The sequence below is a fragment of the Elaeis guineensis genome, chromosome 16 (assembly GCF_000442705.2).
Source record: "Elaeis guineensis isolate ETL-2024a chromosome 16, EG11, whole genome shotgun sequence".
Lineage (NCBI taxonomy): Eukaryota > Viridiplantae > Streptophyta > Magnoliopsida > Arecales > Arecaceae > Elaeis > Elaeis guineensis.
Genome location: NC_026008.2, coordinates 43908928 through 43926128, shown reverse-complemented (window position 1 = coordinate 43926128; position 17201 = coordinate 43908928). Strand labels below are relative to the sequence as shown.

The 17201-nt window shown below is 37.1% G+C and overlaps 2 protein-coding genes across 8 annotated transcripts; one reads left to right on the top strand and one right to left on the bottom strand.

Moving 5' to 3' along the window:
• Positions 1–678: 678 nt before the first annotated feature.
• Positions 679–11370, top strand: LOC105059092 (serine/arginine-rich splicing factor SR45a). Of its 2 annotated transcripts, none has more exons than XM_010942281.4 (7): positions 679–815; positions 3971–3993; positions 4079–4165; positions 4315–4426; positions 6063–6212; positions 6865–6928; positions 10819–11370. In XM_010942281.4, the coding sequence occupies exons 2-7, from the start codon at positions 3971–3973 to the stop codon at positions 10992–10994; spliced, it is 612 nt and encodes a 203-aa protein (XP_010940583.1). In that variant the 5' UTR covers positions 679–815; the 3' UTR covers positions 10995–11370. The 2 variants fall into 2 exon arrangements, with proteins under 2 accessions (XP_010940583.1, XP_010940585.1); XM_010942283.4 differs by having other exon boundaries at positions 763–893.
• Positions 11371–12520: 1150 nt separating this feature from the next.
• Positions 12521–16827, bottom strand: LOC105059093 (uncharacterized). 6 transcript variants are annotated; one of them, XM_029260204.2, is made up of 9 exons: positions 16497–16827; positions 16125–16333; positions 15932–16029; positions 14757–14949; positions 14030–14180; positions 13796–13923; positions 13450–13512; positions 13280–13348; positions 12521–12878 (listed from the first exon to the last, which is right to left on the bottom strand). In XM_029260204.2, the coding sequence occupies exons 4-9, from the start codon at positions 14943–14945 to the stop codon at positions 12807–12809; spliced, it is 672 nt and encodes a 223-aa protein (XP_029116037.1). In that variant the 5' UTR covers positions 14946–14949; positions 15932–16029; positions 16125–16333; positions 16497–16827; the 3' UTR covers positions 12521–12806. The 6 variants fall into 6 exon arrangements, with proteins under 6 accessions (XP_029116037.1, XP_010940588.1, XP_029116038.1 ...); XM_010942286.4 differs by lacking the exon at positions 15932–16029; XM_029260205.2 differs by lacking the exon at positions 15932–16029 and having other exon boundaries at positions 14757–14945.
• Between the last annotated feature and the right edge of the window lie 374 nt (positions 16828–17201).

Below are 17201 nucleotides of genomic sequence, written 5' to 3'. Positions count from 1 at the left end.
TTTTTTTTTTTAAATTATGACATTCTGTGATATATTATGACTTTCTACACGCAGAATGTCATAATATGGTTCAGAAAATTATAATATCCTATGGCATATTATGACATTTTAGAGTAAATTATGACTTCCTGTATCCAGGATGTCATAATATACTCCACAATGTCATAATATGGTCCAGGATATCTTAATACAAAAAAAAATATTTTTGTCTAATCATTTTTCAACATAAATTTAATGTTTGTAGTTCTATTTTTTTGTTTGAAAATTTTAAATAATAAAAATATTTATATTTTTTGAAAAAATTATTACATCTTACAATATATTATAATATTTTACGTTAAAATTATAGTTTCCTGCCCGCAAAGTGTCGTGGTATGGACATAATTTTTTACAAATAATAGAGATTTTTTATCATTCAATTTTTTTAATAAAAAATAAAATTATGAGTATTAAATATATATTAAAATATGATGATTATATTGATCAATTGGTGTACTCTAAGTATGATTTTCTACGCCACCTGCAGGGCACAAAGAATTTCGCTAATACTTTTTGAAGGGATTTTGCTGTAATAGAATTAGAGAACTACGTGTAGTATTTTTAGGGAAGAAAAATCCTTACAACGTTGTAACGGCCGTTATAACGGTTTCGGCCCCCGACGTTGCGTCCTAACACACACCACCAAACAGGGGGCAAGGTCGCGGTGGATAAACTCCCATCGTTTTCTTGATTCGATAACTTCCGAGCGAGGCTGTGTACTCGTAGGGTTTTGTCTCGCTCGAAACGTTGAGATCTAATCCTCCTGCCCTAAAGAGGTAAATTTCCTCTTTTCTTGAATTCCTTTCGCTTCCAATCTCTCTCAAGAGCTGTTAGGTTTTTGGGTTTTGATCTAGGTAAGCCTTTCCATCGTTTTCTTTCTTTCTTTTTTCTTTTTTTTCCTGTTATTTTACGTTATTTTTTTGAGTGCAATCTTGAAATATTTCATTCAGATTCTTGCTTGCTATTGGTAGACGTGATGTTCTTGATTCTTGGTGTCTGTTAAATTTCTTTCGATCTTATAATTGATGAACTCATATTTTCCCCTTGATTTTCGTGGGTTCTAAGTTTTTTCCGCTGGGCTTTGATTTGATTCAAAGAAGGATATCTACTTCACCTGGGATCTGCGAATTTAAGGGGAATTCTTGAAACGAACGAATCTACTTGTTTCTTGAAGAAAGAAAGCATGAAATTTGGAGGTTTTGGCGGAATATTCATGCTGGCATTCTTTCCTCGGAAGCCAAGATGGAACGCCTGTTCTATCCTTTTATCTTTCTTTATCATTGCCCACGGAAAACCTTTTATTTTCATTTTTTTTTTTCTTTTCCTATTTTCATCCGCTCGATGGGAATCCAAAACCACCTTAGTTCAGATGGAGTTGATCCAGTTGAACAGAAACATTATCACAAAGTGTGCGACACGGTTATGTAGAAACATAACCTGAATTCAGGTCCAGTGAAGTGAAACACAAAATATGAGCTTTTGTTTGTACTGGAGATTATGGGTTTTAGCTTCTTGGTCCTTTGTACGTGAGATGGATGCTGATTTCTTATCTTTGTGGTTGTATCTCTTTGCTGTTCGTTCATAGCACCTTCATATCAGTGGGCAGATCACGGGCCTTTCTTCCATCTTTGCCCATTACGGAATAGTTATTATTGATATCTGAAATTGACACGAAATTTATAATCAACAAGCATTCTTCAACTGTGGGAGGATCATTGATTTACAAAGGTAGTGTAACATTTGACATAGGAACTATAAGTATGCTATGTTATCATGATCAAATAATTATAGCCAGCCCGCCAGAGTAACATTAGGTACTGAAACATTAGCGATCACAAGATGCCCCTAGTGTATTTGGGAAATTACTAGTTTCAAATAACACTGAAATATCAATATCACTAGAATGGCAGGGCTGGTGGGGTGTCGATCTGTTTTAACATCAGTTGTATATGTCTGTGGTTACTATTTTGATGTCATATGCTGGATACTGGAAAACTTTTGAACCTTTTGATTGTCTATACTTGTTTTAGCTTAGACTATTACAATGGGTATTCAGCTTATCTCTTGGATGTTATATAAGCAAATATTAGACTCACTTTCTAAATGGTTCTAGTCTTTGCATTAGTATGAACAAAGATATATGTTCCTATGTTGATTATGTAGTCTCTTGCCAAATAGATGTTACTTTATGCACTTGTATTTGCCTTGCTGTCGAATCATGTCTTTGTATTGTAATTAATCGAGCATCAGATCCTTGTTTTGAAGACCCAAATAGTCTTTTGTTATTTCTGCTATGTATTTTTTTGAACTGTGCATAACTTCCATATTAGTTTTTCTATCATCATGCTCGACCCATTCACACATAACCATGCCCCTCTTCTTTTATTTAGCATGCCCATACCATATCAATTAATCTTCATCATTTTTTCCTTGTTAGTGCTATCCTTATGTTTTCTTCAACATGTTCATTTCTTTCTCCGGCCTTTGTAAGTTTATCATGTACCTATTCAAGCATTATCATCTAGCAACATATGCTATTCATGTCCCATAATTTTGTCCAAACATTCTATTTTATACAATATCATCAATCTTGCTATTATGTGGTAATCACATTTTGCAGAAGAGGCATCTCTTCACCATGGCCTATATGTTTTATAAATCTCCTTCTGCCTCTCCTCTTCCCTTGCCCTTATCTGATCCTAATCAGTTAGAAATTATTATACCTAGGGATTGTACAACACAAGCAACTAATTTGCCAATGACATCTATAAAGAGCTCAGAAGTTTTCTTCAACATACTAATTTCTTTCTCCAGCCTTTGTAGGTTTATTGCTGTACACCTGCTTAAGCATTGCCATCTAGCAACATATGTCATCCATGTCTCCATAGTTTTGTCCAAACATTCTATTTCAAACAAAATCATCAATCTTGCTATCATGTGGTAATCACATTTTACAGAAGATGCATCTATTCACCATAAGATTATGTCATTTATAAGTCTCCTTCTCCCTCCCCTCCCCCCTCTCTTATCTCATCTTTACCATTTAGCAAAATATCATACTTAGGTATTATACAACATAAGCAGCTAATTTGCCAACGACATCTATAAAGAGCTGAGGACGAAATCTTTATCTTCAAACTTATTGCTTTTTTGCATCTTTTCACTTTCTTAACATTTTCATGAGACATGGTTTTTTTACCCCTTGCCTTGTTTATTAGCAATATATGATAAGTAATTTATCAGCGAGATCTCTGAAATGTGAAGGACTTGGTCTTTACTCTCACACTAATTTCTTTTGTATGTCATTTTTAATCTTAGGTAGTCCAAAAACTTTCTTAAACATACCAAAATTAACTATCATTACTCTCAATCAGCTTCATGTATTCCCATAAAATTCTTACAAGGATTGTTTATACTCTCTGCAAATTATTGAATCAACTGCCTTGGGGGAAGCAAACTGAACTATCAACAATTTTAACATAAATCTCAAAAAAAAATGCTGGAAATTCTTTTTAATTTTTTTTATATCGACTTATTTTTAACTTAATAATGCAGCCATTAATTCTATTCTGCATTAATATCCATCTTATAAAGATGTGTTGATCTATTTTGATACTATATCCACACTTTTCATTCTACATAAGTACATTTAATTTCTAAGTCTTTTTTTTTTTTTTTTTGAATTTTTCTTTTGCCATTGACTTCTGTTCTGAGCGAGAAATAACCTGTGAACTTCATTGGACTCACTTATATTGAAATGTGTTTTAGATATTGCTAAGCATGATCATTCTTTTGCTAACATTATACTGCTTAAGTAATGATTAGGAGATCAATATAGTTGCATGAAAAATTAGTTGAGGTTGTATATAGCTTAGGTACCTGTTTCAGTTTATTGAGAGTTTCTTATATTATGATTTTGTTTTTTTGATAGATGTCGCAGTCAAAGGAAGTAAGGTTAGTTGTGCTTCCCGTAACAGTGGTCATACTTGTAAGAATATCACTTGTATGAATTTATCTAAACAAACATTGATGTTTTCAGGTATACTTCTCGATCTATTACACCACCTCCAAGCAGACGTAGTAGATCAAGATCATCATCAAGGTCAAGGGGAAGAAGTCGTTCTAGGTACATATTTTTTTCCGGAATTGATCTAAAAAAGTACTGATAATTACACATATTATATAATGTGTTAAGGAGTCTATGCAGGAGCTATTTTTCATGAACACAGTTTTCTTCTCTTTGCTAATGGTATGTATTGTACGTACGTGCAAAAGGAGCCAAGATTCTAGAGATGCAAAGAATCCTGGAAACAACTTATATGTAACTGGCTTATCCACACGAGTTACTAGCAGTGAACTTGAGAAGTATTTTAGCAAAGAAGGAAGGGTATGTACTTTAATTTTAACTTGTAATATTTTCTTAAAGAAAAAAAGAAACTAATATTACTTTTGATGATCTTGATGTTTGTGAAGACCCTTTTTCAGCATTTCCAATTTTTGGATGAGTACTCCAAAGCATATTTTAGAGAAACTATCTTCATAGATCTGCATGAATCAGAACATACAATTATGACTTTGGTATATTATCTAACTTTAATCACAGGTAATACTTTTAGGGCTATATAGAGAGCAAATTGAGAAGCTGTTTAATGGGGTCTAAGAACTCGCTGAATTGAATGATGTATCTTTCACCTAGGGTGTTGCACCCAGTTTGACATATGTTGGAAATCTCTCTTTTGCATTGACACTTGGTTTCTAATGTTTCAACAGCCATCTAACTTAGTATCTTTTGTGCTACCAATTTTTTTATACTAAAGCTGATCTTATTTAACAGAAAATTTGCCATCTACAGTTGTAACATATTTTTAAAAAAATAACAGAAGGTGTTAATTTTGTTATTTTATTAATTTATACAGATTTTTGCATATATGCCCCAAAAATTTCCTATTTGCGTATGCTCTTGTCATAAAGTAGAAATTGCAAATATATATTCCGCCAAAAGTCTTGCATATACATGCATACCCTTTATGCCTTTTTTTTTTGTTTTCTGATTCTGAGTCAAGTTGGTGGATATGGAAGTTAACTTGTTCATTGACTATTTCTTCCTTAATGATATGTTGTTTTTGGAATTTTAGGAGAATGTCTGAGAATTTGTGCCAGCATATGGAATATATGTACTGATACAAAGATGTATACCACATATGTACATACATATGCACTGACATATAGAAATACATATTCACATGTATATTCACTTCTGGGGGTAAGCAATTAAGCATTTCTCAAAGAGTACTTCTACAAAAAAATTCTTTAAAGAAGAAAAATAGTAAAGTGATGCATTTTTGTTACTTTTGTGTTGGAGGATGTCATCTTATCATAAGGGCATATATGCTGTCAGATTTTTTGGTGGGGTTGTACTGGCAGTTTCCACTTTCTAAGGGATAAATAAGAAATAAATCTTTGTGAAGCATCTGTGCCAGTGCATGTGTATGTGTGAAGTCCTTGATAAAAGTTTTTAATGATTTAAAAGAAATGGGCCATCCAAATTAGAGATCCACACTTATGATCTCGTCTGCACCACTAAAGGTGCCTAAAAATCATATATTTTGGAAGTCTTTAACTTATGGTTAAGTGGAATTACAGGAAGTGCAAAAATTGTAGGATTTGCTAATATTAGAGTTCTGAAACAGACTTTGTAATAATGTATTTGGTTGTAGTCCATTTAGTAGGCTAAATCATCACACGTCTACACATTATAGACTGTTAGTATAACATCATTGAATGACCTTTTCTTATCAGAATGTTTAATTACTTATTGATGCAGCCTCTCTCATTATATTAGTATGTTTTAGTAATTCATAAATGTGATTCATGTTTTATTTGGAAATTTGAAGGTTTCCATTAATTTTATGAGGAATTATTGAATGAAATATGATTTTATGTAATTTATTTTGTTATTTTGTACCTATATTTAGTGAATTTTTCAAATTTTTGCGTGGCATGAGAAAAGTCCCAATTTGCAGGTTCAGGAATGCCATGTAGTCATGGATCCCCGAACGAGGGAATCTCGTGGTTTTGGCTTTGTAACAATGGAGACTCTGGAGGGTGCAGACCGCTGCATTAAATACCTGAACCGTTCCGTACTTGAAGGCCGCTTAATCACAGTAGAGAAGGTAGTTCATTTTATTCTTTTAAATAGCAATAGGCAAGTGGTAGTTGCCATAACCCAATAAATTTGTATGATACCTCTTTTCATCTTAAGAAGAGTTACCTGATAACCTTTGGCATCAGGTTTGGTATGTGTAGCTACATCGAATTCTCAATGCATCCTCTTAACAGTCTGTACCTCCCCCATCTCAACATGAGCCCTGCATCGACATCTGAAAGTCTCCAAACCAAACTAATTACAGAGGATTGTTTGCCCTGTATTCCTATTTTACCTTGATTAGAAACATCGGACGGTATGTCCTACAAAATTACGTCAATTTGTGACAATTTATCTTTGATTTTGGTGCTTCTGCTCTTTGGTTGGTGATAATATCCTGATCATGCAATGATATTTTTCTTTTTTAATCTGAGAAGGTGAACTGTCATAACCTTCATCCATGTGGCATAAATGTGAATGGGAGTTCTGAAATTGAAAAAAATGGATTGTGAACTCTAAAACAATGACAGTAACCTTGAAACTCACTATCAGGTTGTTTTCATTTTTTCTGTTTGCTATTCTTTTCTGAATCACCAACTAGCATAGGCCATATTGTTCAGCTCAGAGACCTTTGCATCGTAATTCTGTGTTGTTGATATTCTATGCTGATTTTATGGCAGGCAAAAAGGAAGCGTGGAAGGACACCAACTCCTGGAAAATATTGTGGTGCAAGAGAAAGAAGAGGTAGATATGGAAGCAGCTCAATTTTGCACCTGTAGTTGGTTCTAAAACTATATTCTTGTTGCATGAATGATCAATTCAAATATCAGTTTCAGTTTCCGTTTTGGGTTTATAATCCTTACATTCTGTTCTTTTCGACATATGGCCATATACTGTAAATCATTTGTATGATTCTCTCTTGCTGATATTGAGTTTATCCTAAGCTTTTTTACGAGCTTGCAGCTATCTAACACCAACTTTTGCTCTATCCATTTAAAAAATGGGTGTCCTAGAGCATGAGGCTCTTGCCACTATGGGGTTTGGGGAGGGTTAGATGTACATAGCTTTATTCCTGCATACAGAGAGGCTATTTTGTGTTTCGAATCCATGACACCTTGATCATAATGGAGCAACCTTACTGTTGCGCCAAGGCCCACCCTCGCTCTATGCATTTAAAGTATTTCTTAAAGTATATGCTGAAAAATTCTCAAGAATTAGATTCATTTAACTTATATTACTTATTATTCAATAAATTTACATGTGTGTCTGATTTGCTTTTGAGGTGACCCATTTGTTTGTTTTCCTTTTGGGCATGATGGGCTTTAACGCTTTCCATAATCTGGGAAGATCACTAGCTTATTCCTATTATTAGTGGATCCTAGAATATTGGAATCTCATGAACAGAATAATTTCCATCAATGGCAGATCCAAGGTTGGGCAAGCAGGGACCATGGTCCCCTCAAATTCCATGTTCTCTATGATCTCTTACATCTCTATTGTCTCCACCTCCTCCAATTTAACAGCCCCTACTTGAAATCCAGTTGGCTTACATGGCACCCCACTACATAAATTTCAAAGCCTATAGAAGTTTCCACCTTCTAATCTTATTCAAATTTTATTTCTTTAACTAATTAGAGTGGTTAAGAAAGCATGTAGTAAGTGCCCAAATTTTTTCCAATTCTCCTTTATTGTCTCTTAAAGAGAGATTAACAGCTCACTTACCATTCAAATCGGAGGTCAAACTATTTGCCTGTTTTTTTTGTCTAAACCAATCCCTCTCCCCCTCCCCCCCCCCCCCCCTCCCTCCCTTCTTGTGCATGCAAGTGCACCACTTTCACAGCCAAATGCTTGCTCTCTTTGTTGTCGCGGATATCTTCCTTGCTCATAGCTCAGCTTGTCTTTCAGGAACAGTACCTTCTCCAATCATCCTCCCTCATCATAGCATTTATAAATAAGGTACCCAACTACCCATTCTATGCTATGTTTATATGGTCTTGTTTGCAGCAATTTTATTTTAACAATATACTACTCTTCTATGCAAGCTACTTATGTTCCTTCAAATTAGAGAAATGGTGCTTTGAAGAAGAAACTAGAACAGCAATTACAACCTGAAGTACATGCCTGTGATGTATAATGAACTATATTCCTAGGTGTGTGACAAATTTAATTAGTGGGTGCCTCCAACAGAACTTAAACATCTTTTAAAAAATATGCATTTGGGGTTTCTGAAATTTGTCTCTTTATGATTCACATCCAGGTGTGTCAGACAGAAATCAATGGTATATATAGGTATCTTGTTTCAGGCAAATGTTGTTTTTCTTTTACCTTTATACTCTTTGTGCTGTTGTGACATTCCAATTGTAATGTACATGTCGTGTGATGGGACATGTTTGATGCATTTCTAAAGTATCCTATTTCCATTTAGCAATTAGACCCCGGCTTACTCAAACTTCATGACATATGTTGTTTAGGTCTCGTATTTTCATATATGTGCAAATAGAAATGATTATTTCATAATGCATATGCGCTTTGTGTCATAGAATAGCATGAGCAAGGTTAGGAGGACCTATTGATGGGTAGACTACATGCTGAAGTCATTCAGCATGTTGATATACTCTAGCATGAAGGAGATTAAGACAAGGATCTTCATGCTTGCTATAGTCTACCAGCAATTGCAGAAGTTTTCTGCTCTGTCTTTTGAATTGGTGAAATTATGTGATGTAATAGATTAATTCTCAGTAAAATTAAATAAAGGTATCCAAAGTAACCAAAAAAGGGGAAAAAAGAAAAGATACTGGAGTGAGCAAATTTTGATTTAATATAGGGATGACTGCTATATGATCTGAAAATAACGAGCTTTTCATTCATTACTTCAACAATACAAGAAGATGTCTTTTGTTCTGATACTGGAGTGGGCAAATTTTGATTTAATAAAGGGATGACTACTATATGATCTGAAAATAACGAGCTTTTCATTCATTAGTTCAACAATATAGAAAGATGTCTTTTCTTATCTCTTCCAAAGAGAAATATAAAGACTAGCAAAAGAGCACTGAGAACTCGAATGATCGATTTTAGCCAGGGACTAACTCTACTTCTAACCTTTAATGTGAATGGATGCCTGAGACCTCTATTTCACTGATTCTCCCCTTATTACTGATCATGATAGCTTGACTGGTCCTTGGTAGGAGACCAAACTTTCCATTGCTGGGCCCTCCCTCTCTTATCCTCTTCATCCAACACCTACTCTAAGTTGTAAGGTGCATCAGATAACCAGACAGCTCTCCTTGCACTAGACTCACCTGGTCTCTTAATTGTGGGCTGCTAACCTGCCTGTCTCGTCTCAACTAAGAAGTCATTTGATGGTAAAGCCATTGGCCTCTTGGATGAAGAAAGATGTTAAGATGTGCAAGGCAGTTGATGGTGAGCCCTTTGGACCTCTTGCATGAGATTTTGGAAGATACAGAGAGGCCCAACTGGCCAAGAGAGGGTTTTCTCCTTTGTGCACTTACAGCACAAGAGGTAACTGAGATATTGTTAGTGGACCACTTTGGTTTTGCATGTGCTTATCATCCTCATCAACAATGCTGCAATTAGGTCTGATGTGTATACCCTTTGGTGTATTTGGCAGAATCATATTGCTAGAGATTTTTTTATGAGTTTTTCATTTTACAATTGATGATGACATACTGGGGAGAAGGCTCTGTCCTAAATTAAGAGGGCAGAGGATGAGGATAGGGGAATTACATGTTGTGAGACAATGTTTTGGACACATACACCAAAAAAAGGGTGGCTGTTGGAGCAAGTTGGTTTACTTCAGCCTAGAATTTTAAGGCTTCACCATGAGAATATTTTTATATGGACTTCTTTTTGAATGCTTATAGCGGGTAAATTTTCTTCTGGCAGAAATTTAAAGGCTTCTATGTATTTTCGACTAAAACATACATGCACATTGATGTTATGTGAGTACCGGTCTACTTATAGGTCTCTCTCTCTCTCTCTCTCTCTCTCTTTGTGTATGTGTGTGCAGGCGCGCATGCACGTGCGCATGTGGGTGCATGTGTGCATGCGTGTGAGCGAGCAAGGGCCTATGATGGCTTCAGAAACAATGTAACACGATATTCATATACTACCTTGCAAAATGAAACATCTTTAACCTATGTAGGGGGCGTGTGTTTGGGTGGGTGTGGAACTGTGATGGCTTCAGCAACGAAGTACTAGGATTCATATGTACTGTACCTTACAAAATGAGATCTTTAACCTAGGTAAGGGGTGCATTTGTGGGGATGGGTCGTGGGACCTGTGATGGCTTTAGAAACAAGGTACTATGGTTCATATATTATACCTTACAACATGAAGCATCTTTAACCTAGGTAAGGTGTATGTGTGGGGAGGGCCAATGATGGTTTCAGCAATAAAGTATGAGGATCCGTACACTGCACCTTACAAAATGAAACAAAGTACTAGGTCTTTGACCTAGGTAAGGTGTTCCTTTGAAGTGGTACCCAGTTCTGCATGATTGAATCTTTTCCTTAACATCATGTGAGCATTGACAGTGTGATATATTGCAGCTTGGTGGGGCTTTATGGAAAGTTGTTATTTTATCTCGTTTTATGTTATTGTAATTTCTGCAGGTCGTGATCGTAGACGTTCCCGCAGCTACTCACCATATCGGCCACGTGAAAGAGATCGTTCTTATTCAAGGGGCCGGCGGGAAAGATCCCACTCACCATATGGGAGGGGGTCACATAGAAGGCACAGGGAGCAATCGTTTTCACCTGTCAGCAATGGCAACCTCAAATCTGATTAGCACACCAGTCTGGATTCTGGAGCCTTCTTTTCCACCATGTTTCGATCAATGTAACTATTATAAGTTCTGACAGGTCAGCAAAAACTTCTTTTTTTGTATCCTGCTTTCTTGGATAGGAATGCAGGAATTTCGTCACCGAACCCAACTTTGTGCCTTTGAGCTCATCACTATATGCAGGATTGTTCATCCATCAGGTTTCAGACAGCATGTAATGTTGCTTTCATGCGCAGGGGCACTTCATTTTGCCCACAAACAAGTTCTTGTATTTTTCTTTGGACCTTTTTTTCTTTTGCTATGCATATGTCTGAGAGTATTGTGTTGTGTCATTTTACCATTTTCAGGGGAAAGTGAAAAAAAAGGCCTACATTATTTCCAATCCGGTTGCTGTTCGCATAATTTTAGTTCTGGATGCCTTGCGAGTCTGCATTGATATGAATCAAAGCTCCTTATTTGCGACGTCAATTGGGTGATAAGAGCATTGCTATGTAAGAGTAGTAGTTGCAGTTGGTTGTCAGCCTGTCGACAAAATAGAAATTACCGGGACGGTGATGCTCTGCATATTGTGGATTTCTGTTGTTGCTTAGCTTCAGCATTAGTACTAGCACATCAAAAGCAACTGCTTTGCACTGCCTTTTAATATTAGAGAAATAAATGAACAGGCCGGGAGAGAGGGAAAAATAGCGGTGGGAGACGTTACTCGGACAAAGTAGCGGCAAGAAAAATGTTCCATGTGACAGGCGGCTTTGCCAAGAGTGTGCAACGACAGCGCTATATATTTGACACGCGGCGGTGGGTGCCCGATAGATTTCAGTAGTGTGATTGAAGTGTCTTGTTCTATGTTTTCCTCTAAACAAAAAAAATTATCAACTACAGCAACCGCCCAGTTCCAAAGTCTTCTTCATTTTCCTTGTCAATGTTTTCATTTGTCCGTAAGGCGGGAGAATTCACCTCACTCAGGCTAGCCCAGAAATTCGAAATGCTGGAGGGCTCGAACTGATTACTTTTTGGAACAGAGCTCGATAGCTCTAAGGAAACAGCAGAGGTGGCATTTACGGAGAATGAGAGACAGATCGTAAACGGGAGAGCAGCTTGGAGCAAGCGCATGTCCCCGGGTTTTGAGAGGGCCACGGGCATCGGTGTCCCAGGGACAGCCGGCGGACCTGGAGGGTCTTGTAAGTTTGTTTCAACGGGGGAAGTTTTCGGGGCAGCATCCATCACCGGTGTTCGTTGCTCGCGAGTTCCAACTTAAATAGAATCCCAGTTGCTGGTGGAGCCGGAGGAAGTCTTGAGTTTGAGATTGTGGGCGAGAAATTTCAAGCTGCGGTCATTTATATTCCAAATCTGAAGCCCAACTTCAAGCCCAGCTATTATGGTGATGGAGCATGCGTTTATCAAGCCAAATTGCAAGCCTGACAGGAGATGCTCACAACCCCGGTTGTTTATTCAGCACCGCTGCACTATGCTGATTGTCCAGCTTTCAAGCCAACATATAATATAAAAGACATTATTAACATCCATTGTGCCAATCCATCCTACCATCATTTTCTGGTAGGCAATTCTAATTCATTGCTCCATGCTGCGGTTGTCTAACAGGTTTGGAGTCTTTGGTGGACACTCATACCTGATAAGTTACATACTGCACTGCTTCCTGAAAAAGATCAGTAAATTACACTGTGCTATTGTTCTTAGTCTAGGAAAGGGTGCCCCTATTCAGACATGGGATTCCCGATACCTTCCCAGCATCCAGGAAGAAGCTGTAGCATTCTTAGTTCGACCTATTCATGTAAAATAGCACCTTTCATCTCCTTCATGTCAAGAGTGGAGAGTTTTCAACCTCCTTGCAGTTTGGATGAAGCCCACAATCACCTGCATCTCATCCACTTGCTTTTGCGAACGGACGAAGGAACAAGGTCAGCTCAGAAAAAATATTAGAAGAATAGGGCATCAGGTATCCTTCAGGGGTGTGGGTTGTGTCTATTGCACGAAAGAATGATTGATCTTTTTTCACAGAATGAAAATCTGCACAGTTTCCAAGCACAATGTCTGCTTCGTGATCTGTGCTGATGGATGAAAGGGAGCGGTTGAGGGCTTTGAAAACTGTGCAAATCACAATCCAATGGTTGACGATTCTTTCGCGCAAAGGATACAACCTAAGCCCATCCTACAAAGCTTTATGCATACATGGTATGCATCGTATCTGCCATATGAATTTTAAAAAAATGTTTGAACGATGCATGCCAATATTCAAATGACGTGCAGGGTAACACTTAATGGTCAATGGATACCTGAGAGATGAAATGATGCTGCACTACATGAACTAGTTGCTCCTTAGATGGATTGGGATTAGTGTGGACCTGCAATTCCCTTCTGATGTTAGTTCTGCAAAGAAATTCATAGCTTTGGGGAAGAGGTATGACTAGAATCTGATTGGAAAGTAACTCTTGATATAGCTCACCAAATTGAAATGCCTCCAATATCTCCATAAAGTGGCAGTTCCAAGTTTTGCCAAATTCACCCTCTGTCGTCAACAAATAATTTGGAACATAAACAACAAAGCCACAGATTGCATCTAACACAAAATGTATAGAAATGCCTCCTTGCATGGATATCCTAATGATGGTAACATGATTGTCATCTTTTCCCACATAAAGGTTGGACACCTAAAACCAAACTACTGAGTCTGATTTCCTACTACTCTGGATCATGTCCTTGTCAATATACTTATAGATTATCAATTTTATCCAACAATAAAATGATAAACAGCGGATTCTAGATGAACATGCAATAGCTGAATTTATTACCTTTTGAGGCTTAAACATATGAGATTGCATGTTCTGATAGCTGATTCGACTCATTGCCTTGACTGAGGACGCCCAAGGTCCGGTACGTGTTACCCTTCGTTTTGCTGGTTTATGGAGATCCATGCTAGCTGTACACCAAAGAGGTGATAAGAAATAGTTCTGATGAATGAATCATATTGCTCATCGCAGGTGCTAACCTTACAACTACAATCCAAGAGTAAGTAATAAACTCACAGTAATCAACATCCTTCTCTCCCATGTCTGAGCAACTACAGATTGAGTTATTGCAATCAATTTCATCGTTGTCATCTTCATTTCCAGTTGGAGTTTCCAGCACACTCAAAGCATTCCTCTGCAACTTCACCTCTACCCCATTCTTAAGGACCTGGAAACCCATAGATGGAACAAGGAGCATGGAATTTATTAAAAACAACAGTATGCTATGAAACTATATTGATTAGAAGTTTAGAACCTTTGAGTAATATTATTAAAGTTAAGCAACCAAAAGTCTATAGATCATTTATCCAATCAAAGTCCTTCCCTTTGATATCAAATGCAGGTATTTTGGTTGTATTAGAGCAAGATTAGGACCTTCATCCTTCAGAGTTGACACAGAGTTGGAACCAATAATGCCTAATTCCTAATTCTTTCTCCTTAAGAAACATTACCATAGCAGATGAGCTAATCAATATCATAAACACACCAAAAAATCATAACATGGTTGGAGAGTGCTTCAATGGCAAAGAATTATCTTGAAAACTTAATTTTATTGATAGCCTCTCTTCAGACATACTTTTATATGGAATCTATTTATGATTGAGACTGATGAAATCTAACCAAGTCTAATATTCTTATTCCAAGCAGACAGACTGGATAATGTAAATAAAGTGCAAAGGCATCTACAATCAGATAATGATGATATTACATAAAAAGCTATTAAAGTGGAGAACTGTTTTTTTACCAGCCAATGCCAGCCACCAAGACCAACAGCCTTCTTGACGACACCCTGCAGTCCCACTAAAACAGACTTTGTTCTGTTGTTCCCTGTGACGATCACCTTTGTGTGCCTAGGGAGCACAGAAAGCTCCTCATCTCCACTTTCTTCCCGAGATGAAGAAAAGGTTCGAGAACAGAACTCGGCCTCCATCATCTGCCTAGAAAATATCCTAAATTTCAACCAGCATACAGAGCAAAACAAAAACACTGAAAGCGCAAAAAATTTATGCTCCCCGGCATTGCAAGGATACTGCTGGAAATTATTAAATTATGCAAATCAAGAATGACGTATCCATGAAGCAGAAAAAAGTTTCTTTATTTGGAAAAAGAAATTCGTTCAATTAAGGATAATAGCAATTACATGGTATAACCTGTCATTCCTCACAAAAATTCACATACAAGAGTAATTACAGAAAAACTCAAAATGGATTTCAACCTCATAAGACAAATTCTGTTGACTTACAATGCATTCAAAATTGGGGGTGAACCTTTGGATGTTCACACTTAACCCAGATTAATGAACACACCTAAATTTTCCAAAAAGTTTATTAATGGCAAACCATTACCACGAACACAAACAGAGAGAGACATCATTAAAAGGGAGGAGGTGGGGGGGCGTGGGGGGTGGGGGTTGGAAGAGAAAGGGAATCAACTAGGCTTGTTGATCAGGGTCACTACCCAGACAAGACTGGGCATCTATAATAGGGCGGGGCAGCCCTAGCAACACAGCAACGTTGGTCCTAAAAAACAATGTAATCCTTAAAGAGTCAAACAGCATATTATAAAACCGATTCAAGATATCGATAAAAATTTAGAAAAATTAGGACCCACTGACCATATAATTATTGATTCAACACAGCATGAGTGCAGTTATGCCAAACAATGCTTCTGTCCCTGCCACATCATAATTATGACCACCAAGACTTGTCTGAAAATAGACAGAACCACCAGAAGCAGAAAGAAACTAAATAAAAGCTCATAACCCATTTCTTCAATTTCAAACACCAATTTGGACTATCATTTTTAATTCTAAAAAATAATTTCGTACTTCAAATTGAGTTGGCCGTGTAATCTCCTCTTCTTCTTTTTTTTTTTTTTAAAGCCGGTTATACATGTCTCGAGTTTCATTTTCAAGATTACCAGAATTATAAATCTAAATTGTGATCAAATTTTTTTAGTGTTTGGAGTCGATCCCATTCTATTAAAATTGTTACTCTGAAGCAAATCCACTTCTCCATCTGCATATCGATAAGAAACAGCAGTTTAAGCTAAATCCAAGCTTTAAAAGCAAATACTATGCAATTGAAGTATCAAACTGAAGCAAAACTCCCACCTGAACTAAAATCTCTGTTCTGTGGACAGTCTACCGATAAAACCTTCTTCCCTTGAGATCCAACTAAAACAGATAAAAGGGGAAGAAAACCAATTCCCAAGCTCCAATTACAACTCTAGATGGACATGCAATGGAATCGTATCCGAGAAACGCGCGATCCTCGATTCTTCACTTCATGACTCCCACAAGGCCAGAGATCGCATTCAATTCTAACGATCAAAAACCAATCCATAAGCATTAACTGAACCAAAGTACCAAGAATCGCAAAAGGAAGAAACCCTAATTCTAGATGAGAACTGATCAATTTCCAAGAACAGCAAAGGGGAAAAATCAATTCGGATAACAATAAAAAAATGTTGGATCGCAAGATACCAGTTGGCATTGTTTCGATTCATGGAAATCGAAAAAAAATCGCACGGGATCATACGAAATGCGGTCGATTTGTGCTTTGGCGAGCTCGAAGATGGGATTTTCCTTCATGAAAGACCTGATTTTGAGCTCCAATTCGCGAAAAAAGCCACGGATCTGAGAGAATTGAGCTCCGGGAGCTCGGTTCCAAGATGATAGAGAGGAGGATAAGGCGAGCGTTTCTTGGAATTCTTCCCGAGAATAGAACCGTTTTCTCAAACAGAGAGAGAGAGAGAGCAAAGAAGAAGAGCAAAAACGCTTACTCGATGCCTTCCAACTGCCAAGCTAAACGACCTCTCTCTCTTGAACGTACGTTCAACCGGGCGTAGCCGGTATGTAATTTCGAATCCTCCCCTGTTTGGTGGAAATGAAATGACCGGACTACCCTGACATGTAAATTTTTTTACGATGGAGACCTGGGATTATATGTGCATGTTGCTCTGATCGTCTGAATCGTTAGTTATCTTTTTTGAAATTTTCCAAAAAAAAAAAAAACTTCCATTTTGTCGCGTTATCTTGCATTAAAAAATTAGTAAAGTCATCGAGAGTTCAAACCTTCTGTAAGTAGAAAATTTTGACAATTTCCTATATTACAAGCATGATGAATTAATATAGAAAGAATCTACCCATCACCTGTTGCATGGTTCCCACTGCTGTCTCATGTCCAGA

What these genes read in the sequence shown, in the direction of transcription:
- LOC105059092 (XM_010942281.4), top strand. Translation starts at nt 3,971, where the DNA reads ATGTCGCAGTCAAAGGAAGTAAG. An exon ending in AGGGGAAGAAGTCGTTCTAG is followed by an intron (nt 4,166 to 4,314) that starts GTACATATTTTT and finishes TACGTGCAAAAG; the next exon opens with GAGCCAAGATTCTAGAGATG. An exon ending in ATTTTAGCAAAGAAGGAAGG is followed by an intron (nt 4,427 to 6,062) that starts GTATGTACTTTA and finishes CCCAATTTGCAG; the next exon opens with GTTCAGGAATGCCATGTAGT.
- LOC105059093 (XM_029260204.2), bottom strand. Translation starts at nt 14,945, where the DNA reads ATGATGGAGGCCGAGTTCTGTTCTCGAACCTTTTCTTCATCTCGGGAA. An exon ending in ATTGGAGGCATTTCAATTTG is followed by an intron (nt 13,349 to 13,449) that starts GTGAGCTATATC and finishes AGGGAATTGCAG; the next exon opens with GTCCACACTAATCCCAATCC. An exon ending in AGCATCATTTCATCTCTCAG is followed by an intron (nt 12,879 to 13,279) that starts GTATCCATTGAC and finishes CGTTCGCAAAAG; the next exon opens with CAAGTGGATGAGATGCAGGT.